General features: G+C 35.9%; 1 protein-coding gene and 2 long non-coding RNA genes across 5 annotated transcripts in view; 1 reads left to right on the top strand and 2 right to left on the bottom strand.

Moving 5' to 3' along the window:
* LOC105731312 (uncharacterized) overlaps positions 1-26,082 on the bottom strand; it is a 48,727-nt gene extending 22,645 nt beyond the window's left edge. The window contains exons 1-5 of the long non-coding RNA XR_010345392.1: positions 25,994-26,082; positions 15,611-15,657; positions 13,733-13,835; positions 13,353-13,599; positions 13,032-13,131 (exon numbers count right to left, since the gene is read on the bottom strand). This is a non-coding gene — a long non-coding RNA (uncharacterized LOC105731312). The remainder of the gene's footprint in view (positions 1-13,031; positions 13,132-13,352; positions 13,600-13,732; positions 13,836-15,610; positions 15,658-25,993) is intronic.
* The window catches only part of PDE5A (phosphodiesterase 5A), a 128,453-nt gene that overhangs the window by 99,580 nt on the left and 2,019 nt on the right, over positions 1-26,854 (top strand). For all 3 annotated transcript variants that reach the window (XM_064383916.1, XM_064383918.1, XM_064383917.1), the window contains exons 12-20: positions 642-788; positions 5,171-5,296; positions 7,343-7,437; positions 14,831-14,918; positions 18,140-18,240; positions 19,891-19,968; positions 21,215-21,278; positions 23,173-23,247; positions 24,584-24,667. In XM_064383916.1, the coding sequence (XP_064239986.1) occupies positions 642-788; positions 5,171-5,296; positions 7,343-7,437; positions 14,831-14,918; positions 18,140-18,240; positions 19,891-19,968; positions 21,215-21,278; positions 23,173-23,247; positions 24,584-24,667 (858 nt within the window). The remainder of the gene's footprint in view (positions 1-641; positions 789-5,170; positions 5,297-7,342; positions 7,438-14,830; positions 14,919-18,139; positions 18,241-19,890; positions 19,969-21,214; positions 21,279-23,172; positions 23,248-24,583; positions 24,668-26,854) is intronic.
* The window catches only part of LOC135277796 (uncharacterized), a 77,166-nt gene continuing 76,406 nt past the window's right edge, over positions 26,095-26,854 (bottom strand). Inside the window, exon 4 of the long non-coding RNA XR_010345393.1 lies at positions 26,095-26,251. This is a non-coding gene — a long non-coding RNA (uncharacterized LOC135277796). The remainder of the gene's footprint in view (positions 26,252-26,854) is intronic.

The following is a 26,854-nucleotide window of genomic DNA, read 5'->3' on the forward strand; positions in this document are numbered from 1 at the left end:
ATAGGCACCCAGCTAATTCTTATGATGAGGCTTGTGTGAGGCAAGTGTGGTGGGAGACAAGTTCTGCTTGTCTGAGCTCAGAATAGCCATTTGGGATTGGAAGCCTGGCCTCCTCGTTCCTTAACTAGCTGGGCTGCCACCCGAAAGAAAATTCACCTCTTTGTGCTTAAGTTCCTGTACTTGAAAAATGGAGCCGGAGCGTCCGCTTCAAAAGGTTGTCCTGAGAATTAACCATAAAATGCTTAGAACATTGTCATTACCCTTCTTACCAGCTGATTTTCAGCCCAGAGCACTGAATGGTTCCAGAATAACTACTTAATATATTTCTTTTGAGCCAATAAGACTGGGGAGGTATAAAGGAACCAGATCACTAGAGTTCTTAGTGCTGCTCACTGTTCTAGGTACAGTCTCAGGATGACAACCCTCTTTTCTCTGCTTAGCCTACCTGGAACCATATTAGTTACCGTTATATGGCTCAGTTTTAAAACTGCAGGGAGTGGAGTTCCCACTGTACAAAAAGATTTCTAGTGTCTTTCATTTAAAAAAAATATGCTATTTTGCTGCAGCAAAACAAAAATCTTTATGAATCACTACTGCTTTAATTAACAGCAGTATTTTTTTTTCTTCTCTCCTTACCTAAGGCTGCTGTGGTGCCATCTGCCCAGACCCTTAAAATTACTGACTTTAGCTTCAGTGACTTTGAGCTGTCTGATCTGGAAACAGCACTGTGTACAATTCGGATGTTTACTGACCTCAACCTTGTGCAGAACTTCCAGATGAAACATGAGGTAGGAATGCAGCACTGTCCTTTGGAAAAGTCTATGTGGGTGTGTATGTAAGAGAATTGGTATTGAATGCAAGTATGGAATAGGGATTTTTACATTTACAGTCACCTAACATATAACTGAGACTTTTAAAGAAAAATTATCATTCATCAAAAAGACATTGAATTGGCTCGTAGCATGTATCAGGCATCATGGTGAAGACTAAGGGAGAGTGTTCCTGAATGTGGGAGCAGGATGTGCAAAGGCATGACAGGAGAGACTGGGGGTTGGGACCAGGAGTACTGTTGAGGGGTAAGAATGGCAAGAGAAGAAATGGAAGAAGGTGAGAAGCAAATCATACAGAACCTTGTAAGCCATACAGAGGAATTCGGATTTTACCCCAAAAACAGTGGTGAGTCACAGGAATTTTATGCAAGTACGTCGCATGATCTCATCGCAGTGGTTATGACAACAGTGTACGGGGAAGGACCAAAGCAGGGTGAACTCCTTTGAAAATGAAGAATGAAATGAAGGGGCCTGATGTGAGGCCAAGCTTTTAGTTGGAATAGGGTCAGATGAAAACTGATTTTAACATCTGTTGCTTACCTTATTCACTTCTCAGAAAATAGCCTGAGATACCAGAGAATTCTGTTGTTTCATAATGGCTGTGTATTATAATATATAGCACTAAAGAGCAGAAAGGACTATTTGAAATAAAAATTCAGTAGTCTTGCCTTTAAAGATTACTTTTCTAATCAGGTGAATATCTAGTCTCCTTCTACAGATTTCCTTTCTGAAAATTTAAATATCTTGAAGGCCTCCACTATTTAGCACTGTATTAATTCATGCAATGAAATTTTGTTAACATATACTGTATACCCAGGACCGTGCCAAGTACACATTGCAGCAATGAGTTGTCCCTGCTCTCAAGGGCCTCATAGAAATGAAAACTAAGAGCAAATATAGCTAAAGTTAATACATTATCATTTATGCTATTACCGGAGGCCCGAATCTGGTTTTTCCTGAATTTAGCCAAAGTTTGTGTTATTCTTTCTTGGGTGAAAATAAAGAACAATTGTCCATAGACTCTCACCTAATAATACTTTATTCTCGTTAGAGTGTGTTGATTAAGAGCTATCATATCATTTAATTATTTCAACAAGTTCTCTAGAAAGGCTGTTAATGGGGTTACTATTATTCCCATTTTACAAATGAAGAAATTGAGACAGCATGGTAGAGTAGGAAGATCACAGATTTTTGAATCATAGCTCTGCTACTGATTAGCTCTTTTTCCCTTGGGCAATAGATCACTCATATTCTCAGTTTCCTCATCTGTTATTAGGGGTAATGGTATTATTCTCCCATGGGAGTCTTGTGAGAATTATATGTGCATCTGTGATTATCTATTTGTATGCATGTGATGTGTATGTGCGTACTTATCTATAATATTCTGTTTAACAAACAGGTGTAGAGTCCATGTCAGTTATCACATTCTTAGGCCAAGTTTGACTGGTTATATCCGCCATCAGATTTCTCAATAGTAGGTCATAGGCTCATTTGTTAAAGCTGTATGTATTGATGGATGAAGATCTCATTTGGAGCCAGAAGTTCCACGTGACTCTCACTTCTGCTTCTTGCTAGTTACAGGCAAGAAACTTATATGGCATCTCAAATCCCTTTCCATTCCTGAGAACTTCCATTCTTGAAACTATTAATGATTCTGTTCAAAGGGCTTGGCCAGAGCAGAGGAATGTGATTCTTATACTTTTAAACAAAATTCATATAAGTTGATTTATTTCTTCTTGGGCCTTTAGATAGCATTTGAGTGTTGGGTAATGAAGATGATCACTCAATGTTTCTGTAGAAAACTTTATTCTTACCACTTGTTGGATTTTTATCCATGAGGAAAAGATTTCCTTTTAATGTCTGATTCATCATCCTACCTTTTCTGGTTGAATAACGATTATTCTAATTCTGGCCAACATCAACTTGAACATTGCAATCATTCTGGTTGGCCTTCCTTCCTTAGTGCCTCTTCTGTTTTGTTTCTTTCAGATATTGTCAGTATAATTTTAGGATGATTAACTTAAGTATTAATGCTAGAGAGGATGTCAACATCATGGAGCTGCTGTTACTAAGAATATTTCATATTGAAAGATAGATTTTCATGTTCCCTTCATGGCTTCTAAATCTTTAGTTATTCTCCTATAATGATTATAACCATTGCCTCTTGCTGATCTCTGACAGATCCTCTTTCTACTCAAGCAAATCTGTGTGTGCTGTGCTTGTTTTCACTTTCTGTCTTTTACATCTCATCCTTCCCTGAATAATGTCTGCTCCATTCTATGCCACAACAAACATTTCACTTCTTCAGAACCTGACTCAAGAATATCTGTGAGAGAACCCTAGAATTGACTTCATGCTGCTTCAATTGCTATTTGGCAGTTTATAAACTTGCTCTTAATTTTATATTTATTTATTTATTTATTTTATATATGCAATTTTGTTATTTTCACTACTGATTGAATTTCTTGAAGCAGGAGCTAAGCTGTTTGCTGTTTCTTTTTTTTCTCTGGTGGCATCTTGAGTTCACCACTCAGGAAGCCTTCCATAATTATTGGAGATTGATTCAACATATCGAACAGGCTCTCTAGAGTCATCTAAACTGCAAATAACTACTCAGTAGTTCTGTACAAAATGCCGTGTTACAAATTTTAATGGTGTCCAGCATATCCACTGAGAACTTACCATGCTGTTAAGAACATCCTGGTAACAGAATCTAAAACAGTATTTGAATCTAGTTACTACTTTGTCCTTTGGGTTAGCCAATACTATTAGGTCCCTCTTAATAAAAGGGTAATAGAGTAGTCCATTAGGAATTATGTTTTATAGAGTCATTTTGGTCACTGTTTCACAATAAATGCTATTATCTATTTAATTGTTCTGTACATTTATGATTAGCAAAAAGATATATCCAAAGATTAAATTTCTGGATTTTCCTGTTTATTTTTCTTGCTGCTTTAATTAATCACCAGTAATTCTCTGCAGCATATTTTCTAAACATATCAAAGAGAGTTTATAGATCTTACTTAAAAGTCTCCAAGTAAGATTAATGCATCACCTTCCTGACATACTCTATTCAGAAATGAAATAAGGGAGAAAGAAGCTGTGGTGTGCTTGGGGTGAACACATTCAATCTTAAACACACAGAAATCCTCCACTTGAAACATGGCAATTCAGTGGGTAAAAAGGTTAGGAGACATTAGGGTTCTTTGTTATAAGAATTTCCTGTAAACTGAGCAAAGAACAGGAACAAAATGACCTGAAAAGAAAAGGGAGGATATGGAAGCATTGATTTCCCACCAAATCCTTTATGAGCAGTTTCTACCAACGATGAAGAAACCTTGTTTTTGGCCTACTTCTGTAGCTAATCATATTGTATTGAATATTGTCAAAGCAACATTCTTTTCCCTGGTACTTTTTCCATTTCCCAGGGCAATGTTCTTTGTGTTTGAAGCAACTCTAGTGATATATATATAGGGAGAAGCACATATTTATTTTACAAATCCCCAAAAGTATAGTAAATCACTCAGCTTTGAAGAGAGGCAGACTCTGATGCTAACACAAACCATGTTTAGGGCCCATGAGTCCCTGGGGATTTTATTTAATACACCACTTAGAGGTTGAATTAAACCCAACTCTTGAGACTTGCTGAAGTCTGTCCTCCCCTGGCCATCTTTTAAAGTGTTTTTTATATGAACCCCAGGGCTTTATTCGACATACATTATTTTTTAAAAATTACTTCTTTGTAACCAAGCAGTAACTACCTGAATAATGATAGAATTAAGTCTCATAGCTCCAATTTGTCCCTGGACATGTGTTATGTACCTTGTTACTAGTTCACCCCCAGGGCCTTGCACTAAATACCTTCACAGATATACAACATGAGAGCATGGGAAGAAGTTGAGAGTGGCTGCTTTTATGGCTCTCTAAGGGTGAATTCATACCTATGTGACCCTTTGAACTCTCCTAGTTGGTGACACATGGACGAGACACATGGACACATGGACTTTTTATTTAAAAAAAAAAAAAGCTAATCAATGCCCTACACTGCCCAAAATACCTTTCTCAGAGATCGCTTGTGTTTTGTATCTAATTTAATTACCATGGTGGTTAACGTGGTGTGCCGTGAAGTCCAACTGCTCAAGTTTGAATTTTGACCCTATCCCTAACTAACATTGTGACCTTCAGCATGTTATGTCTCTGAGTGTCCATTTTCTTGTCTCTAAGATGATCAAAATAGCAGTATTAGGCTAAATGTGAATGCTTTGCACAGTGCCTGGAACATAGTAAATGTGTGAAGGTGTTGGCAATTATTGTTACTACTTATGCTTTATTTTCTAAAGGTTCTTTGCAGATGGATTTTAAGTGTTAAGAAGAATTATCGGAAGAATGTTGCCTATCATAATTGGAGACATGCCTTTAATACAGCTCAGTGCATGTTTGCTGCTTTAAAAGAAGGCAAAATTCAGGTACTTTTTAGAGCCATTCATATAACTAATACGTTTTATTTCTTAGTAATGAAATGTACAGCATCTTCTCTCAAGTTCGCTCTAAGGTGCACAGACGATGATTGACAATAATATTTGCTGCCACTTACATAATAAGTTATGTTTTGTTAATTAAAGAGGACTAATCTGGCAAAAATACTTAGTTGCTAATTTTCTTTCATAGATATTAAATATGGCATATAAGAAAACCTTTAAAATAACCTCATGTTTCACATAAATAATCTTTGGGCAAATAAATATTTCCTTTAGAGGAAAACACTACATTAGTAAGAAAAAGCATCACATTTCTTTTGTTCACATTCAACCTGCTCCAGAGTAGAATTCCCCAAAAACCACCCAAGTCCTGAACTTGCTTCATTGATAAGTTAGGGGTCTCTATCACATTTTCTCTGGAGCACTCAATAAACTTTGTATGTGTTTCATAGAAAGGGTTTTAGCTTCCTATGCATTGACCAGAGACTGTTTGAAAGGAAGATCAGTGCTGAAAACGTTCAAGTAATTCGTTCCTTTCTAGGCCACATTTTATCCCTATCTCTGTCCTTAGATTCTAACTTCAGTGGGAATTGACTAGTTATTCTAGGTAAGTGATTCCAGGCATCCATCATACAACTGTTTTTAATTCAGAGCTTCCCCGCCTTTTTTTGTAAATAAATTCTAAAAAATTTATTTTCTGTCTCTACCTTCATAGGGTGCACATTTTAACTGGTTAAATCTAAAAGAAGTGATTGTTGTTCAAGAAGTCAGGTTCTCACTCATAGGCGGGTGTTGAACAATGAGAACTCATGGACACAGGGAGGGAAGCATCACACACTGGGGTCTGTGGGAGGGAACTAGGGGAGGGACAGTGGGGGGGTGGGGAGTTGGGGAGGGATAACATGGAGAGAAATGCCACATATAGGTGATGGGGAGGAAGGCAGCAAACCACATTGCCATGTATGTACCTATGCAACAATCTTGTGTGTTTTTCACATGTACCCCAAAACCTAAAATGCAATAAAATATATTTTAAAAAAAAGTGAGATGAAATTTGATACAATAGTATTGTCCTGCTTCAGCAAACATGTGTAGGTTGAGTATCCCTTATCCGAAATGGGATAAGAAGTGTTTTGGATTTCAAATTTTTTTCAAACTTTGGAATATTTGCATTATGCTTACTGGTTGAACATACCTAATCTGAAAATCCAATATTCCAGTGAGCATTTCCTTTGAGACTTATTGGTGCTCAAGGAAGTGCAGATTTTGTAGCATTTTGGATTTCAGATTAGGGATACTCAACCAGTGTAAGAAATTGGGAAAACTTATTTTGGGGTATGGAAAGGTCATAAGGATTATCATGATACACTGAAAACTATCCTTGTTCCCTGTGAGGAATAACAAAATGATGATTTTTGTGCTGTTGTACAACCTATGTAAAGTTCTGAGAGGTCTAGGAAAATACAGCTGATGATAATTTTAACTTGTGTTTTTTTACTAATGAAGGGGAACAGTATTATGATAATACACATGACAGATACTAAAAAATAACCTGTATTTATCTTGGGAGTATATTAGGTAACTTTTTAAAACCAAGTTTTCATTTCAAATCATTTTCTTTCTATTGTTTTGCTTGAATTAACATTGTCTGCATTCCTTAAGTATACAGCAACTGATAGCAGAGAGTGAACAGAATCTGCAGGGAATTAAAAGAGAAAAAACAATTGTTTGAAGTTTATTATGATTATTCCATATAATAATTAAGAATTAGTGATACTATAGGTGGACAAATTATTAATTTATTGAGACATTTTAGCTTTTCCTGTTGATAAGTGACATTTGTGGTAATCCCATTGTGAAGGACAAAGGACAACCAATTCCCTGAAGAACAGGATTCTAGCGTTAATCCTTTGTGACTAGTACTTAGGTAAAGCACCGAGTGGGGGAAAACAAGGTTACTGAAAAGAGGTAATATAATGCTCTTCACCACATTATATCTGTTCTCTCTTTCCTCCAATGTCTTTGATCATGCAGAACAAGCTGACTGACCTAGAGATACTGGCATTGCTGATTGCTGCACTAAGCCATGATTTGGATCACCGTGGTGTGAATAACTCTTACATACAGCGGTAAGACTGTTTCCCAGTAAAGCAAGAAAATGTTTTCTTTAAATTGTAGGGCTGTATTTTTTTAAGTTAAAGCCACAGCAAATTTGATGGTACAAAATTGCAATTGGTCAAGGTCCCATAACATACTCTGGTTATATTTAAAGGAGATGGAAAAAAAATGCAGGTTCAGTATTATGTTCATAATTTTTCAGCCCTGAAGTTCAAAACAGATTTATGTTGAGAATCTTATTTCATTAGATAATTACCAGGAGTTTTACTTTAGTTTATGTACACCCAGGTTAACAGCTTCCTTAGAAAACTATTAAGACTAGTCCAGAAAAGGTAACATTTCACGCTGCAATAGAAAAGATAATATTTGAAAAGTGCTTAGCTCAGCCCTATGTACTTATTAAGTGCTCAGTAGAAGGAGGCTTTTGATTTTAGCAGAAGCCATATAGCACAATGTTGGAGAACTGGGCCTCTGTCTAATTTCTCTACACCTTAATGTCCTTATCTATAAAATGGAGATAATCGCATACTCACCTCATAGGGTTGATATAAGTTGTAAAAAATAATGCACATCAATACCAAGCAGAATGCCTGGTACCTATTAAATCTTAGAAGCAGATGCTAGAGATATATCACCATCAGATGTCTGCTCATTGGCTGAGTTTGAGAGTGAGTTTGAGAGTGAGAAGATCAAAATCAGCATGTATACACTGAACATAATACTAATCGTTAGGACAAGAGTTTCAGGCTCCTTTAAGGGCCATACTTAAGTGGCATTTGAAATAACAAATGAGAGGATAAAGGTGACATCACTTTTCATCAAATGTTTGAGCCACTGTGATATTTTTATTTTCTTATAGGAATTTAGTTGAAAGATCTACATTTTAAGTGTGAGATCTCTTACTACTGAGCATTTTTTAAGTACAGAAGTGATTCAACTAATGGACAGATCTCTCAAGGAAATTCCAGATGTCTGATATCTAGAGGGAATTTCAGAAAGCTCTCTAATCACATTCTCCTTATCTAAATAAATGGAAAACTTCATGTAGAAAGAATCGTAGTGATGTAACAACCATGTCCTCTGCTGACCTTCGATGGGAAAAGATAGCAAGCGCTTGCCTGAGTATCAGAGTCTGGCTGTTTCCTCTTGAAAATCTCATATTTTGGAGAACTGACTGGGTGACATGTTCTTTGTCCCCTGTGCTTTGCCATGTGATTGCAATTCTGAGCTTCACATAGACACAGGGTGATTATGAAAGGGGACATTGACATGAAAAGATGTATAGTGCAGAGTCAAGCCACATAGCATGTCCCTCACAGTCAGCACAACCTAAAGATCAGGATCAGCATGTGCTACACTGAACATATTACTACTAGTATGTGGATTATTAGTGTATGGATTGCTCTGAGATGCTATTGCCCTGCTTTAGAGTTAAGAAAACACTCAACTATTTTTTCCTTTGTTTATTTAAAAATAATTACCCTGCCAACATCTGGAGAAACGTCATCTTCTCCAAAAGAAAGAAAGAAAGAAAACGTCCTGGGAAAAAGTCATCGACTATAGAATCTTGTTTTCACACACACACCACAAAGCAGACTTTCAAGTTTTTTTAAAAAAAAGTTAAAACAGTTTCAAAGATTTTTCTTTCTTCCTACATCCCTGTGGTTTGAGTAGAGGAAACCAAGAATTTTCCAGGGATTTTTTTTTCTTTCCTTGCTGGTAAATGAGTGATACTTAAAGTAGAATTTTCTTAACCAGGGGACTTAGGAGACTATGAGTACCATAAATATTCCCATTTAAGTACTATCTTCTAAAAAGGTATACTGTGTTCAGCCCTCATCACATAGTCAAACTAATATGTAGAGAAAATCAAAACAATAAAACAATGCACAGAGATGAAAGTAATTCATCAAAAAGAGAAAAAAAATAGTCGTGGTAGGTAAGTTAGAAACTGAGATTTTCCTCATTCATTCTTGAACATCTTTTCAGAAAATTGCCCTGATCTTTGAAAGAAGATATTTCTTCAAGAGGAAGTTGCCCCTTGAGTCATTATTTGATTCTTTGATTCCTTCTTTGATTAGGAAACTGCCGTTGTAGAGGAGTTCTATAGGTATGCCAGTGGAATATATGAGGGAGGAGTTCACTGCTCATGCTTACTTCTCCCACTTGGGTGAATAAAGAAAAAAATGATCTCAGATATATACTGAATTCTTATTTTTAAAATAGGCAGTAATAGGAACAAAATGGCTGCAGTGCAGACAACCACTAGAGAAAACACAACGGTAGCATTTGTGTTATGTAGAGAAATTACCTGCATTAGGCCTTCAGTCAATATAAGAAGACTGTTATAGATGCATGTGTTTGGTTAGATTCAAGTTTGGTGTTGATAAAATAATGCAGTGAAATTATTTTACATTTTAGGCAGATGGATAATGGGTAATTATTATACTAGGGCTTTTGCCTTTGTGAGACAGAAAGAGAGTGATAGAAGTATAAAATGTGATTCTTGCCATTAAGGAATGGTCATAGTCTTATGAAGTAATAGTGATCACTACAAGAAAGTATTTAGTCCTGAATTATTTAGTGCATGAACTGTAAGTGTTCAGCAGAGAAGACTGGTCAGAACAGAAGTTGTACATCTCCACTGTTAATGGAGGAAATGAGACTTAAACTTGGTCTTAAAATGTGGGTAGGATTTAGAAAGGAGAAAAGATAAAGATATTCCAGGAGCACCACGAGGTAAGCATTTTCTTGGAACAGTGATGATGGCTAGCTTGACCAGAGTTAGAAGGTTCACACTGATTAGGAATGAAAAAGAAGAGAATGAACAAATAGAAGTTTTTTGAGGCAGGATTATAAAACTAAGCAGTGCATTTTGGATTTGATATGGCTAGAAAAAAGGGAGCCACTGCAGTTTGTAACAAACACACAGTTTTAGGAAAGAAGTCTGAATGTAAGCTACAAGGTAAGTGGGTAGAAATTAGAACCACAGAGCTCAACTAGAAAGCTATTACAGCAAGTCAGGAATAAGCTGAAAAATTATATACTGGCTAGAGAGAGGAATAGACTGAAGGAGAAAAATAATTTAATAATGAGCAACTAGTTATATATAAGCATGAAGGAAGGAGATATGACTTGTGGTATAAGAAATTGGAACAGTGATAGTGCCATTGATGAAAATGAAAGAACTGGGAAATCTGTATATGTGTGCATTGAGAGAGAGGGATGGCAAGGATGGAGGTTAGGGGAGTTTTGGCAATAAGTAGAAGATAATAAATAAGGTGGTAGTTAGGGGTGGTCAAATGATCAAATGAATGTGTTTTTTACAAGGGTAGAGATGCAATAAAATCAGGGGAAAAAAAATCTCCTGGTAGCCACAATCACACTATGTACATTTGTCCTGGGAGAACTTGTTCTATCCCATAACTGTCTTCTCTGCCAATAGAGGACAGAAGTGAGCTGGTGGGTCATGGTCTGGCACAGTGGGAATAGAGGGTCAGCAGGATCTGAGAGACATAAAAGGGCCCTACACACAGCACAAAATCATGTGTGAAGTTCAAACTGGGTAGAGTCCGTTTTATTCATGAATGAGATTATCCCCGGTCAGGTTGGAGATCTTGAGAGCCTGGAGATCTGAATTTGAATAAATACAATGGAATAATCAAAATACTTATCTTCTGAACTTTTCATAAGGATTAAAGGGGTAAAATAGATGTAAAGTGCTTAGAACATTCCTGGCACATATTAAATGCTCTACATGTTTTAGCAATTTTCAAAGAGGAATGTTCTTAGCAACAGATAGGAGTTCAAGATCTTGCTTTGTCTGTGGTGAATAAAGGGATTGGCAAAGATACTGTGCCCAGTAGAACCTAGTAGCTGTGGAACAAAGAAGTAGAGCCCTGTCCATCTTATGTGCAAAGAGATAACCAGTAGTGTCAAGGAGGTCAGAGAACTCCGAGGTCAAAAGGCAAAATGAATCATCATTATGAATATCTATGTCACTGAATATGATTATAGACAATAAGAAGACAAAGAAAAACCACATTGACTGGGAGAAAAATGCAATACTGATGTTATGAAGAGAAATGATGAAGTAAAGAACTAAATGAGATTCAAGTTTACAAAGAGGTAGTTAGAGAATCGAGCCCAGAGTAATATATATGACTAAGAAGCAGAACCAAGGATGTTGTTAGCATTGGTGACATAGGAAGATTGGGGTTGCAGTATAGTTCCCCACTCCCATGGGGCATGAGGTTTTCATTTTCCATAGAATTCTAAGGTTTTCTATTTCTAAAACACTGGTCTGATTTCTCCATTGGGCATCCTAATACTACTGTCAGAGATGGACCAACAACTATACAGAACAGAGGAAAATACAGAATGAGTGTGCTGGTCCATTAGTGCTCACTGACAGCAGTGTGAGAACAAAATTCTGTAGCAGTAGTGGTTTAAATGGGTCCTTCTGATGCAACCTTAAATAAAGAAGCCACATAGCCTTGTATTTGAAAGAGGAAAATACAACAAATATAGAATACATTGGTTTTCATGAATGTTTTTATATACAGGAAATTTGGGGCATTTGTCACTCTGCTATTGATTCATAAATCTTTATTTTTAGATGTAAGTAAAGGCAAACACAGTTTACATTAGTTTATCTCAAAAGCCAAGACTTTTCTCTAATGTGAAAGAGTCCCTTCTGCGTCGTCTAAAAATGTAATGTGTGCTTGAAGTTCTGACTTGCTTGTGTCATATCCACGTAATTGCATTTCCTAGTCCAGCCCCTAAGTAGGTCAGTGAGTGCATACGCTGTGCCTTTAAAGTACTTGGGTATCCTAAGACAGTGTGATGCAGTGAAGAGGATATACCTGAATGGCAGCTCTACCACTTATATCAACCTTGAGCACATTATTTTTCTCTAAACCTTTGATTGTCTAAAAAGCAAAAAGATGGCAGTTTTAGAGAGGTCTCAGCCTAGGTTACCCAGGAGGCACAACCTGAGATGAACATCAGTGTGCATACAGCTTATTTGTGAATATGACCCCAGGGAGCAGGAATGTGGGACTGGGAGTGAAGCAGGGAAGAAAGGAAAGCCAGTAGAGGGATGAGTTATCCAGATGTCCACCCATACTGGTGCTCAGTCCTGCCAGGTGCTTTTGAAGGGTCTTCTGAAATAAGACCCAGAACTGTTGACTGGCAAGACAAAGACAGCAGTCATAGGTCTGTGTACCCCACTGGTCGAAGGTGGTCCGCGGGCCTTCACTCTTTCACACTTCCAGGTTGAAGAAGTGTGAGTGCAGAGAAAATTCCTCTGGCACCAGCTGTGGGGTCACAAAGCTCTAAGGCAGAAGTGAGAGGTATTAAAGGTAGGCTGGGGCAAAACACCTTCTAACTGGTACCTGAATGAAGTCTGTTAAAGTGTGCATGACACCGGACACTACATCAGTGGATGACTAAGAGGTGGGAACGCGAGTTTTGATGTGGTAAATGGAAATGCCCTGCACAGGGTTATTGTAAAAATTAAATATAATAAACTACATAGCACAGTACCTGACATGTTATAGGCTGTCATTATAGGCCATCTCCCTGGATGATCTCATCTACTCACATGCTGGATTACCATCTGCATGTTGGTACATTCCAAATCTGTATCTCTAGTCCAGAACCGAGTTCAGACATTTATATCCACTTGGGTCTATTTCAGGCACCTTAAAATGAACAGATCCAACATTCAGCTAGTCAGCTTCCCCTGCTTCATCCCCCATCTTTAATCATCTTCTCCCTTTTCCTATCTCAGTAAATGAGGTCAGCATCCCAAGGTCGAAACTTTAACATTCATACTTATCCCCTTTATCGCCCTCATCCCTTTATCTCCCTCATCCCACTCCTAGTCAGATTCGCTACCAGTTCCTATCTGATCTACTCTTACCAGCTCTCAGATATCTGCTTCTCTTCCTTTGGGTTGCTACCACTCTAATCCGGGCTCTCTCCTACTTAGGTTACTAGAAGTTTCCCAGTAGTCTTCTAACTAACTCCCAGTAGTCTCGATACACAGGCAATCTTGTTTCCATTAAGTTCATCCTTTTTCAGAAATCTACTTGTGTTACTCTGTTCACTGCCATCCATTCAATGTCGAGCATTATTTCAGCACAGTACCTGATCCATAGTCCAACTCACTAAATATGGAAGGAGCAAAGAAGACAAGAAGGGCAAGAGTTAATTTGGGAAAGGTTAGGACAATAACATTGATCAATCAGCAGTGTAGATGACACTGTAAACAGTAATAGATGAGATTACCTGTCCTCTTACCTTTATTTTAACTTTACAATTTTCATTTTCCCCCAGGCTTCTCTTAGTTTGCCCGTTTTTTTCCCCTACAGTACATTTTTTCAGTCTTTGGTAGCTTCTCTATCTTCAACAAATTAAATGCAAAGTAAAATAATGATTCAGATAGTAACAGGAAGAAATAACAACATAATTGTTTTATCCAACACTTGTATATATGGAGCTTTACAATTCACAAACGCCTTTCTTATAAATTTTAGGATCAGAGGCTTTCCGAAACTTCATCTTTTTCTTACGAAAAAGAAATAGTGAAAACTATGCTTAATAATCACATGTGAAGGGTCATGAGAAACATGAGGTGGAGGATTGTTCTTGTCTAAAATGCTTTAGAGCTTTATTTGTGGCTGTCTCAGATATAATGAACTGAGTATAATATCCTTTCCTTTCTCTTCACTCAGCCAAAGGGTTTCTACTGCTTCACCAAGTTCAGTTAGGAGAACTAGCAGGATATCCTGCACTAAAATGACCTGGATCCCACATGGGGAACTTTCCAACTCAGCTGTCTCCTTCCTTCCTTCCCAGGGGGCATGTGGACTGACTATCCCTCTTTTCCTTGCCTTTCATCATTCATACCTCAGTTATTCCATCTCAGTAAGTCCTTTTCTTATCTGCAGACACACATGAATAAGCTCACCTTCAGCCTGAGCATTACTTCAGAGAAAAATCTAACGTGAATTTGTTTCAGATTTTATATCAATTATAGTTTTGAAATTGAAAAATATTGTTGTTACAACTGTTTCAGAGGGTTTTTTTTTCTATGTTTAGAGGTATTAATTTTTTGTCCTTATTCCTTACTTCTATTTTAATTAGTATTAAAACCAATGAAATTGTTCGTACTTTGCACTGGAAACGGTTACATTGATAATTGAAAACAATTCTACTCCTTGTATTTGTTTCCCAGAGATTACCTCACTCTCTTCTCAATAAAAGGAGAGAAAATTGTTCATTGATTAATTTTGTGAAGTAGCCTCTTTTTTAGTTAGCCAGTAATAAAAATGTACTGATAAACTTGGATATGGAGGAAATTGATCTTTTCTTCTTTCTTCAACAAAATATTTTCAGAAGTGAACATCCACTTGCTCAGCTCTACTGCCATTCAATCATGGAGCACCATCATTTTGACCAGTGCCTGATGATTCTCAATAGTCCAGTAAGTACTGAATTTATTGTTGTGGAATTTTAAAAGAGAGCTTTATAAATTCAGTTTTATTTTTAGGTTTTGGGTTTATTCCCAGCATCATAAATTCTTGCACATACTTTATTCCTTTTTGGGTAAGGAAGGCAATGCCAAGACATCTGAGATCCTCACAGCCTCACTTCTCTAGACAACTAGAACTGTTTACATGTTGCCCGATAAGGGAAATTTGGTTATTCTTCTCTATGTGTCTATTCCAAGTAAGAAACAAATAAAATGGGTATTTTGTGGCTCTCAGATAATTCTGCTTTTTTTGTTTAATCAAGTAAAGTGGTTTCTATAGCTCTAGCATTTGCTTTCACAAAGCAATACCTTTTCCTCTTTTGGTTCAAATTTCTAGTTGCTAAGAAACGATTTTATTAAAGAATAAAGCTATTTAACAACTTGGTGAAGTGAATATTTATCAACATAAGAAAGTATATGCTGTGCAATGCCAAACATACTTATGTTAAGGTAAACAAGGTTAAAATAATATGCACCAGGAGATTTAGAATGGCTGTGCTGGTATAATAAAATATTAACCTTTATTTGGGGGGGCGTTCATTATTTACATTATCTGTTGTGTGTATTACCTTCATAATAAGAAAAATGAAAGTTTTACATTGAACATACACAGTGCGTGACATATAATCTTAAAGCAGTTTTACCTTAATGTCTCTAAGTTTACTCAGTGGGGTTAGTTCTTTCCTGAGCCCTGGAAAAAAATTCAGAGAATGCCATCACTTTTCTGGTCACTCATGTATAAGTTAAAAGCCCTCTAGTTAGTTTAGGTCCCAATATATAGAATAGAGTTCTCAACTCAGAAACCAAAATGTCTGCTCCTGGGTAGCAGTCCAAATTTTGAACATGATTTTAAGTTTCAGGTTTTCTGTTACTGCACTGGTTGGCTTCTCTCAGTCCCTACCTTGTGTTTCTTCTAGATCCTCCTCTCTCCCCAACCTCCATGTAGTTTCTTACCCCTTCATACTTGGAGAATGGGAAGGGAGAATACTAAGAAACATCAAAACATTCTTAACAGACTGGTACTGATATGAGTGTCTTGCCTTTTAGACTTTTGAGGCAGGAGTGAGACATAATTCTACTCTAGGCCCACCTCCACCCAAATGACAGGAGGCATACACAGGAACTCCACACCCCTCATGTGATTGTTTAATATGAATTAGTTCATGTGTAGAAGGGAGGCATTTGAATGGTATCAGTATAGTATAGACATTCTATTATTTCATACACAACTTCTCTGGGGTAAGAGATGCCAGAAGTTAAATTCTGACCTTCAGCAAGCAAGAAAAAAGCCCTCCCCTTGGCTCCTGCGTATACAGCCCTTTCCATTCTATCTTAGGAATATTAAAAATGAGCACTTGCACCTGAGGCTCTCTCTCTTGCTTCAGACTCTTGTAGGCTCTCAGTTGCTTGCTCTTTCTTCCTTCAGTGCCCACCTTAATAGTAGCCTTACTGTCTGAGTGATCAATTCTATATGCATTGTTGCAGGGCCCCCACAAACCAGCATGTCCACTTGATTGTTTTTGTCCATCTTTAATGTCCTCACAGGCAGCCTCCAGACCTGCCAGACTGGCCTGTCCAAGTTACTTCCAGAGGTACCAATTCTTGGTTTGGTTTGTGCTCTGGTTACAAAGTTGCATAGGTTTTGAGTGATCTTTCCCAGTACCCTTTTTTCACATAATCCCTGTAATTTTTAGTGTTTTTCAGAACTGAAATTTTTTCAGAACTGAAATTTCTCAGGAATGTTTATATCATGTTATAGTAGAAACATCTGTACTTTTCTTAGTTTTCTGTCTATGTGTTCCCACTGAAACTTCCATTTCAACATCCCATTACAAATTTAGCTCCAGAGAAAGAAAATATGCTAACTTTTTAAAAGTATATTTAACAGTATTCCTATCATCTGACCTCTGTTGATATATAACTTATTATATAATATGTTATTACTTAACACGTAAGGAATCTGATTGTATATATGGCTGGCTCAAATTATAAGACTTATCTGTATATTCTATCTTTGTAAGCATAATGACACAAGACATTATATTCTTGTGTCATTATGTAAAATGTAAGAATATAGCACTAAAAGACATTTCATTTTCCACTTGTAATTTTTTATCTTCAAGTAAGTTATCAGAAGGTATTTTCTGAATAATTCTCTGTTTAGCCTAGAATCTAAAGTGATTTAGTATTTAAAAATAATGTTTATGGTTGTAATTATAGATTATTGTCATTAATTAGATCCATGCCACAATTTCAGCATCTAGTTATACTCTAACCAATGTGCTTTGGCCCTAGCCTAGCATATCCAGAAGTTCCCCTGTCTTCAAAACAAATCCTTTGCCTTCAGATCTCATTCCTAAGCCTCAGAGTTTTTTCTTGGCCCTATAGGAAGCACATCTGACTCAATTTACAGATGTTGTTTTGATCGTATTCTGAGTGTCTGGACTGTGTGTTTTACTTAGTTCAAGATTAGAGGACCACTATGCTTTAAATTACAGGCAAGAAATAAAAAAATGGTTACATAGTAAAAACTTTCGATGATTTGCACATGGATTAGCTACCTGTTAAATATTCCTTATAGAAGTTTCAACCCATGCTTTCTTTTACCACTGACCAGTAAGCACCCTTTGGCTCATGCCGTTTACTCATCTATATTAAGATGTTCCTAAGGAATATGCACTGTTACCATAACTAAGTTAAAATTATATAAATTTGCACCAGAAATGTTACTGGATTTATTTTAAATGCCATAGAGAAGTAACTGTTTTCATAATCAATTGTGTAAAAAATTTACTACTCCATTATTCATATCCATTAATATGGCTTTGATTTTTTTCAAAGTTTTACTTGCTGTTAGAGTTTAACAATTAGTTTGCCCTATGGAAAAGGATAGCGATTAGATTTTAGTCTGGACTAAGGCTTACGGAGTATAAGAGTTGGAAAGACATGCATATGTAGGCAGATAAAGCATTATGAAGCTGTTTATCTGTATGACACAGGAGTGGGATGGGAGCATCGAAGGGAAACATTATTTCATGGTATTTAAGTGTGCCCTCCATATCATGAGTTTAGAATACTGGGCATGTGTTTAAGATATATGAATATATTTCCAGATTTTGTTTTTGTCAGCAGCTTCTCCCTGGAGTGCTAACTTGGTTTTCTTTTCTATAAAGGGCAATCAGATTCTCAGTGGCCTCTCCATTGAAGAATATAAGACCACGTTGAAAATAATCAAGCAAGCTATTTTAGCTACAGACCTAGCACTGTACATTAAGTAAGTTTTAAGCAATACCCTGAGAAAGAAGTCTTGGAAGTCATTGCATTGTTTCAAATTTTGACCTCCATATTGAGAAATTTCAAAGCACAAATGTCTTGGCAAAGCTGCTTATCAGACTATGGAGCAGTTTCTTAAAGGTAGCCAAAAAGTCTACTCCTTTGGCTACTTATTGCTGAAAATTACAGAATACATAATTATTTCTAATGTTTATCACTGTGTCTCTGAAACTATATACAAATCTAATAGCCATCTCAAGGTCATTCTAAGCCATGTTGTCTAAAGATTATATAGGTCATTTATTTTTCCTCCTTTCCCTTTCTCCCTTGTGAGGACAACTTCTGACCATTTCATGACTCCTTTATACCATCATCCAAGCTTAGCTGGGCAGAAAGGGGGTTACTGCCAAGCAAGTAACTCTTGTTTCTTTTTATTTGATTTTGACAGAAGAATAATATTAATGTAGAACTTTGAACTTAGTGATTCTAAAATAAGAGTATACATTAGAATGGTTTCTGTGATTATGCATTTTCATGATTAAGCTGCCTTTCTAAAAGCTAGAAAATCCTTTTGTACATTTGGGCAATCATAAGTTTTCAACTCCTAGACTGAGAGCTTTGATGCATGTGTGGGAATGAGGGGAGTCAGGGAATCACACTCAGGATTTCCTTGTAACATGAGTCTCTCTCCATCTGTAAGGGATTCACATTCATGGTTCTAGTCACTCTTAGGAGAAGTTAAAAACAAATAGAACAAACACAAAAAAAATATGCCAGATATCTACTATTACATATCTAGAAGTAACTGCATGTGCTTTTAGAGCACTTTGAGGTTAAGACTAAAGAATACATATTAATAGTAAACTTCCATTTATTAAAAATAATTGCAGAATAAGGATTATCAAATTAACAAGAATTTGAAAAGTAGTGCCTATCCAACCTTTGCAGGCCATATAGGTCTCTTCTTTGAACCCTTATGAAACATACTTTTCATTTTTGGTAATCATATACAATCAGTTTTATTACATAAGTTTTTCTTGAGTCTTGTGTCTCCAGGTAGATATTAAACACTGTAAAAAGAAAAACTTTTTTCTTATGCTTTCTCAAAATGTTTAATAATACTGGGCATGTAAGAGGTATTTACTGTACACTAGATATTATTATATTCACTGAATAATAAGAAATGTTATTTTAAACTTTACCTAGTCTTTGTTTACTTCAGAAGCACTTTACAACTTTATATTTTTTTATCCTATACCATGATATAAATGATTGTTAAACTGAAACCTATAGATCTTATTCTGCCATGCACTTAAAATATCTGAAATCATTCTCAGCATCCAATTTTTAACTCATACTGTTTCATTTTTTATAAAATAACAAATATTCAAGAATTGAAATTACCATTATTTGTGATCTATAGTTAAAAATTAGATGAGGTTTAATGTTTTACCCAAAGCAAATGATAAAAGGGGGAAAGTGAGGTATTAAAGATTTGTAAATGTTGATTTTATAGTGGGTTCAAAGATGAAGGAAAAAAATTAGACATTTTTTTTAACCAGAAATTTACTCCATGAGTCTTTGTAGACCAAAGGGATGAGAGCCTAGGTACTTATTATAACTACCTTTTTTTTTTTTTTTAATGTTATAGGAGGCGAGGAGAATTTTTTGAACTTATAAGAAAAAATCAATTCAATTTGGAAGATCCTCATCAAAAGGATTTGTTTTTGTAAGTATGTTTACTATCTTTAAAGCTGAAGTTTTTTTACCCAATTAATTTTCTCTCTATTTTTTCTATTAGTTTTTATTGCAATTATCTGTTACAACATGATGATCTTAAAGGCTGTCAGACTTTTCCAGTGGATTGTACAGAGTAAATGTGAAATTTACTTGAAAAGAATTGCATTTGCAAATCCAAGTGAATGAATTGTTCCTTTATTCTAGAAAAACCTTTAAAATGTGGTGGAGTATCGATATATGCTTATAGGATTCCCTTATTCACTTTCCTAATTCATTGCAATGGAAGTGCTGAAAATATAAAGATTGCAGAAGCAAGATGTAGCTGCAAAATGTTTACTTCTCTTAAAGAAAATCTGAAAAGGTAGAGCAGTGAGGTCGGGTCTCTAGACATGGAAGCAATACTATAAACTCTCTATGACTAAAACAGTTTGATATTGGTGCCAGATCAGTGGAACACAGTAGAAAATTTAGAACTGCATAACACATATAGTATATAATAAAGATAACATTTCCTGACTGGAGGAAAGAGAGAGATGAGTGGATAACCAAATGAAAAAGACAAAATTGGATCTACTCTACAAACTTAAATTCCAACTGAAGCATAGAGTTCAATGTAGAGAACTAAATCATACAAGCGCTAAATAAAAATATAAGCAGATTCTTCTATAATCTAGGAGTGAGAAAACTTTCCTAACTATAATTCAACATGCGGAAATAATAAAGGAAAAGACTGAAAAACTTGATTAATCATTCAAAGGCTTTTCATGTAGAAATTACCACGTGTGTTGAGTGAATTAGGATGACCTACTATAATTTCTGATCTAAGACTTTTATCAGTGTGATAACTGATGTTATACTTTAATGGTTAATTATGAGTCATCAAAGCACTTTCATCATACTGTCACTGAGAATGAAATACCAAAGTGACAAAAGTAATAAAATCAGGCAAGTTTTTACCCAAAGGTTAATAATTTTTCACTTTACCAATCTGGAACTAAATGAGGCAGTTTGAGGACAAATTCCAAAAGTTCCAAGGGAAATCAAAAACATTGATGCTCTGTTATCACTATATCAGGTAGACTTCTATATAAATTGTTTGTTTTTCTTTGGTCTATAAACTCCCATTTCCATTGTTTAGAGGATTTTAACTTTTTTTATTCATAACTATTTACTGAGGTCATACAATAACACAAAAGTAAATAGGAGTTGTGGGTTTCTTTTTTTTTCTGTAACAGGGCAATGCTGATGACAGCTTGTGATCTTTCTGCAATTACAAAACCCTGGCCTATTCAACAACGGGTATGTTGCTTAGTCACAATAAAAATAATAATTAAAAAGTCAAAATAACATTCTACCCTGCATTCCCTCTACTAGGTATCTATCTAAAGAAAAATAAATCACTATGTAAAAAAGACACTTATGTGTTAATCATATAGCATCATTTATTATATAATAGCAAAGTCATGGAACTAACCTAAGTGTCCACCAAGAACAGTTGACTAGATAAAGAAAATGTGATACATATGCACCATGGAATTCTTTTTAGGCAAGCATAAAAAGAATCAAATCATGTCCTTTGCAGCAGCATGATTGAAGGTGGAGGCCATTATCCTTAATGAACTAACTCAGTAACAGAAAATCAAACACTGCACATTCTCACTTATAAGCAGGAGCCAAATAGTTGGGTACATGTGGACATAAAGATGGAAATAATAGGCACTGGGGACTCCAAAAGGGGAGAAGGTGGGAAGAGAGCAAGGAGTGAAACACTACTCATTGAGTATAATGTTCACTGTTTGGGTAATGGGTATACTAGAAGCCCAGTCCCCACCAATACACAATGTACCCCTATACCAGATATGCACATATACCCTCTAAATCTAAAATAAAATAATTTTTTAAAAGTTTTACTCTTAAAGGTAGCTTCTGAAGTATGGAAATTTTTTTTAATTTTTAAGTAGCATTAAAAACAAATAATTGAATATGAAAAGGATTTCCTTTTTAGAAGATACATTTGCACATAATATTTGTAAGATATATGAAGAAAGACAGCATCAACATTAACAGAGCAAAAACATTGCTGTTGATAAGTTTTCATTTCAGTGTGATAAGCTGAATATACCTAATTCAAAAATCCAAAATGTTCCAAAATTCAAAGCTTTTTGAGTGCTGACATGACACTCAAAGGAAATGCTTATTGGACCAGCATTTTAGATTTCAGATGTTTGGATTTGGGATATTAACTTACACTTCTCACTTACTTGTTTCTTAAGGACATCCCTTTAATGACCTTAGAAATCAGAAGAAGCAAAATTACTTTTCTTATGATTAGCCTTCTAGGCTATACCTCAGCTCTAAATAGGCATTAACAAGTAGAACTTAAAGATTTCTGGGGCTTGTAGATGTAGGAAGTATTGACAGGAGATGTCAAGAAGGATCTGAACAGAGCCTGTTACCAGGCTAGAAAAAAATCCTTCCCTCTAACTAACTGCTCTAATGTTTTGCAGAGGCAATATAGACTCAGAAAAGTGATGGATGTCCATGCAGTGACATATATATTGTGTTTTTGTTTCTCAAAGTTTCATTTTGAGTCTTTAATGTACTATTTAGGATTGTTGACAGCCTGGTGTTGGTCAAGGCTCTAGGCTGCATAGTCAGGAAGCCTAACAACTCTTCTACAGGCTCATCTCATGAAACAGACATACAGAGCAAACAAGATCAAAAACTCATTTTCCATGTGCCAAAGCCAACATGCCATATGCACTTAGGTGATCTTTACATACCTTCCTGCCCCATAATAAATAAGACTATATGCCTATTTCTAACCAGGGAAGAGAATAGAAGAGGAAAGAACGTGTCTTCATATACCCTTTCTTTTTCCTGAATTAAACCCTTGTACATATTGTTTTATGGTGTGAAAATAAATGAAGGAAGAAAATATTTTTAAATAAAATAAAAGAAAAAATGTTGGAAGCTACTAAAGAGAGAGATTTACAGAGGTGAAAAAAGAGTGTAATGGAATAGTTAAGAGAGCATGCTTTAGACATGGAGTACTTGTCTTCAGGTATCAAGCTGCTGCTTATTTGCTATAAAATGGAGATGTATACCTCATAACAGGGCCTTCATTCACAGTCTCTGTTTTAAAGAATGAAATGCTTCTCATTGTCAAAACTGAGTCTGTTAATTATTTCAGATAGCAGAACTTGTAGCAACTGAATTTTTTGATCAAGGAGACAGAGAGAGAAAAGAACTCAACATAGAACCCACTGTAAGTATGAAACCTTGTTGGTAGGAATTAAACTGCATTTTTAAATTGTAGACTCCTTTTTATGGTTCCATGGAATCTTTCTTTAGGATCATAATTTCTCATTTTATTTTTTAAAACTTTTTTCTTATTGGAAGGATTATAAATGTTCATTACAGAAAGCAAAGCCAATAAAAGAGCAAAAAAATACTTTTGGGGTCAGCATATTGTATCACTGTTTTTTGTAATTTGTTTTTTCCACTTAAGTATTACAAACCACTTTTCATTTTAACAAATACTCTTATGTGTTATCATGATTACTGAAATATATGTAGCCATAATTTACCCACTTCCCTTGGTGTAATGTTTGCAATGTTCACTATTACAAACAGCACTGTGATAAACGTCCATCATAGAAGTTTCACTCCTATTCCTTGGTTCTCACCATGAAAAGAATTTAATAAAGAAACTGTGGCTGAGAGGGAAAGGAAGGAGAGATACCAAAAGAAACACGGAGGAAAAAGCCCAGATGTCATGCCCGCACAACCGTCTTCCCATTTTTCTTAGCCTTCTACTTGTCTAGTCCTTTGTTCGAAGTTCTCCTCAGAAGTGTTTCCAGAGCAGTATTTCATCTATCATAGATGTTTATCACAGTGCTGCCTGTAATAGCAAACACTGCAAACATTACACCAAGGGAATTGCTGAAGTGCTAAACCTCATTCTTCATTATCTTGTTAGCGTAAATTCCCAAAGTTGTCGTGTTGCGGCAAACAGAATTTAAAGGTCTTTAATACCTACTGCCTTTTTTCATAGAGTGTGGATCACAAATATAAGTAAAGATTCTTCTCAACCCATCTCTGTTCTTTGGAATTTTTCCTCTAAATTAAACATAGAGTTTTCCTCTTTTCTTTTCTTCTTTTTTCATACAGTTGCTATCTGACCTTTCCAGGCTAACCCACTGTTTCACCTTTCTAGAGCTAGCTTTCATTGTGTTCTTTCAATAAATAAATGCACACAGTGGCTCACACCTGTGATACCAGCACTTGGAGGCCAAGGCAGGAGGATCACTTGAATTCAGCAGTTAGACCAGCCTGGCCAACACAGTGAAACCCCATCTCTGCTAAAAATACACAAATTTGCCAGGCATGGTGCCGCACACCTGTAATCCCAGCTCCTCTGGTGGCTAAGGCAGGAGAATAGCTTAAACCCAGGAGACAGAGGTTGCAGTGAGTCGAGATGTCACCACTGCACTCTAGCCTGGACAACAGAGTGAGACTCCCATCTCAAAAGATAACAATAAAATATCTAACTAAATAAATATATGCAATCTGTGTGTCTGTGTCTCTATTTGTATTTTCAGGATCTAATGAACAGGGAAAAGAAAAACAAAATCCCAAGTATGCAAGTTGGGTTCATAGATGCCATCTGCTTGCAACTGTATGAGGTATTTATATGAAAACTACTAGACTTGCTAAACTTGGACCGTTATGAATTAGAACCTAAAGTAAATTGAAGAGATTAATAATAGGCGCCTATTTTGGGCTTCTAAATCGTGAAATAAAATTATTAGTAGTATAGTTTATTTTATTGATGAACATGTTTGTATTGAACAAGGAACACATACAAATATCTATTGAGTGCCTACTATGTGCTAATCTCCAACAAATTGATTTGGGAATGCTAAGAAGAATTAAATGCCAGTGTTAACCTCAAGAAGCAATACGGTATATACTATGTATTAGCATATTCTTTTCTTAAGTCTGAATTTTAGCCTAAATAAAGAAAAGTGGTTTTCCAACTTTTTCTCATTGTCATAATGTGGCTTGACTATATTTATAAAAATTTTTCTGAGAATTAAAAGGAGGTAGGTAGAATATTGCAGGTTCCCATTTCCACGTATCTGCTGGCTTGGTGTTTGGTGTGTGGAGGGTTATTGTAGGCAAATGGATTCTCCCAAAAACACCTAATTTATTAGTTTAATGTTTATGACTCAAATGCAGAAAGAAGAGGTTATCTTTGTTGTTGTCTTTGGAAGTTTAAACAGGAAACTGTTTTAAGTATAGAATGTCAAACCAGAAAAAAAAAACCTAGAAATTTTCTAAACCCAACATTTCAGATTCAGTAATCAAACTTGTAAAGTTCATCTCCTAACAAGATAGAATATTAGCCCCAAACAGGCGGTTAATGGGGGAGGTACATCTACAGCCCAGTTCTCATTCCTACTCCAGGATTCTCCCCATCAAAAGAATTTAATAAAGATCTGTGGCTGACAGGGAAAGGAAGGAGAGATACCAAAAGAACCATGGAGAAAAAAAACACAGGTGTCATGTGCCACTGCTGTCTCCTCATTTTCCTCAGCATTCCAGTTGTTTATTCCTTTGTTCAAAGTTCTTCCTCAGAAGTATAAAGCATATGCCGAGCAGTGTTTCAAACACTTGGACATCTCATTCTTTCTCTAACAGATGCTATCCTTATTGATTGAATTAAGAGTTTCTCTATTAAAGATACTAATGGCTCTTTTGATTTTTTTCCATCCCCAAGAAAACAGTCAAGATAGTAATTATATCACCTATTATAGATGTTATCCTTCTGCATTATAATATATACATACATATATGTGTGTGTGTGTGTGTGTGTGTACACACAGGGATTCATTTTATTTGAATCTGCTGTTGAAAATTCTACGTGATATTGATATGTATTTCTAACATTATTACAGAAATAGTTATGTTCTCACTATAGAAAAATCAGAGGCCACGCACACTCACACCTGTAATCCCAGCACTTTGGGAGGCCAAGGCAGGCAGATCACATGAGTTCAGGAGTTCAAGGCCAGCCTGGCCAACATGGCAAAATGCTGTCCCTACAAAAAATAGAAAAATTAGCAGGGCATAGTGGCACACGATTGTAGCCCAGCCACTTAGGAGACTGAGGCAGGAGAATTGTTTGAGTAGGAGAGGAGGGGGTTGCAGTGAGCCGAGATCACGCCACTGCCCTCCAGCCTGGGCGATGGGAGTGGAATCCTGTCCTAAAGAAAAGAAGAAAAAGAAAAATCAGAATTACTGAGAAGCAAAAAAGAAAATAAAACCATTTACAATCTACTACCCAGAGATAACTACAGATAACATATCAATGTATATGCATATGCTTTATGCCATTTTCATATACTTTTCATTTAACAGTAATTCAGTAATTGCCTTTTGGAATCCATAATGTTATTATATCCATATTTTATGTATCAAATGTGTTCCTGTGAGGTTTCTCTTTTTTTAAAAATTCTGTTGGGGTGTTTTCCAGTGACAACCTACTGTTGTGTATTTGTCATTGTCAATGTATCACTATTAGGAAGAAATCTGCAATGAACATTCTTGTGTCTAAATGTTTATGACACTATAATTGGTACATAATAATGCCATACCGAATTATGAATTAATCTTTATTATAATATAATCCTGGATAAAACCTATTTAAGTATATTATATGAGACCATTGCCTAGAAAAACACAAAAACTAAGTAGCTGCCAATGCAGTCACACTTAGGGAGACCCAACTGTACTACATAGAAACAAAATGTCTTTTTTCCCTTAAAAGTGGATTCCACACAGATCTGTCTACCTAGCACAATAATGTT

The sequence above is a fragment of the Aotus nancymaae genome, unplaced genomic scaffold, assembly GCF_030222135.1.
Source record: "Aotus nancymaae isolate 86718 unplaced genomic scaffold, 86718_ANA_hifiasm-v0.15.2.pri h1tg000033l, whole genome shotgun sequence".
In the NCBI taxonomy this organism is placed as follows: Eukaryota; Metazoa; Chordata; class Mammalia; order Primates; family Aotidae; genus Aotus; species Aotus nancymaae.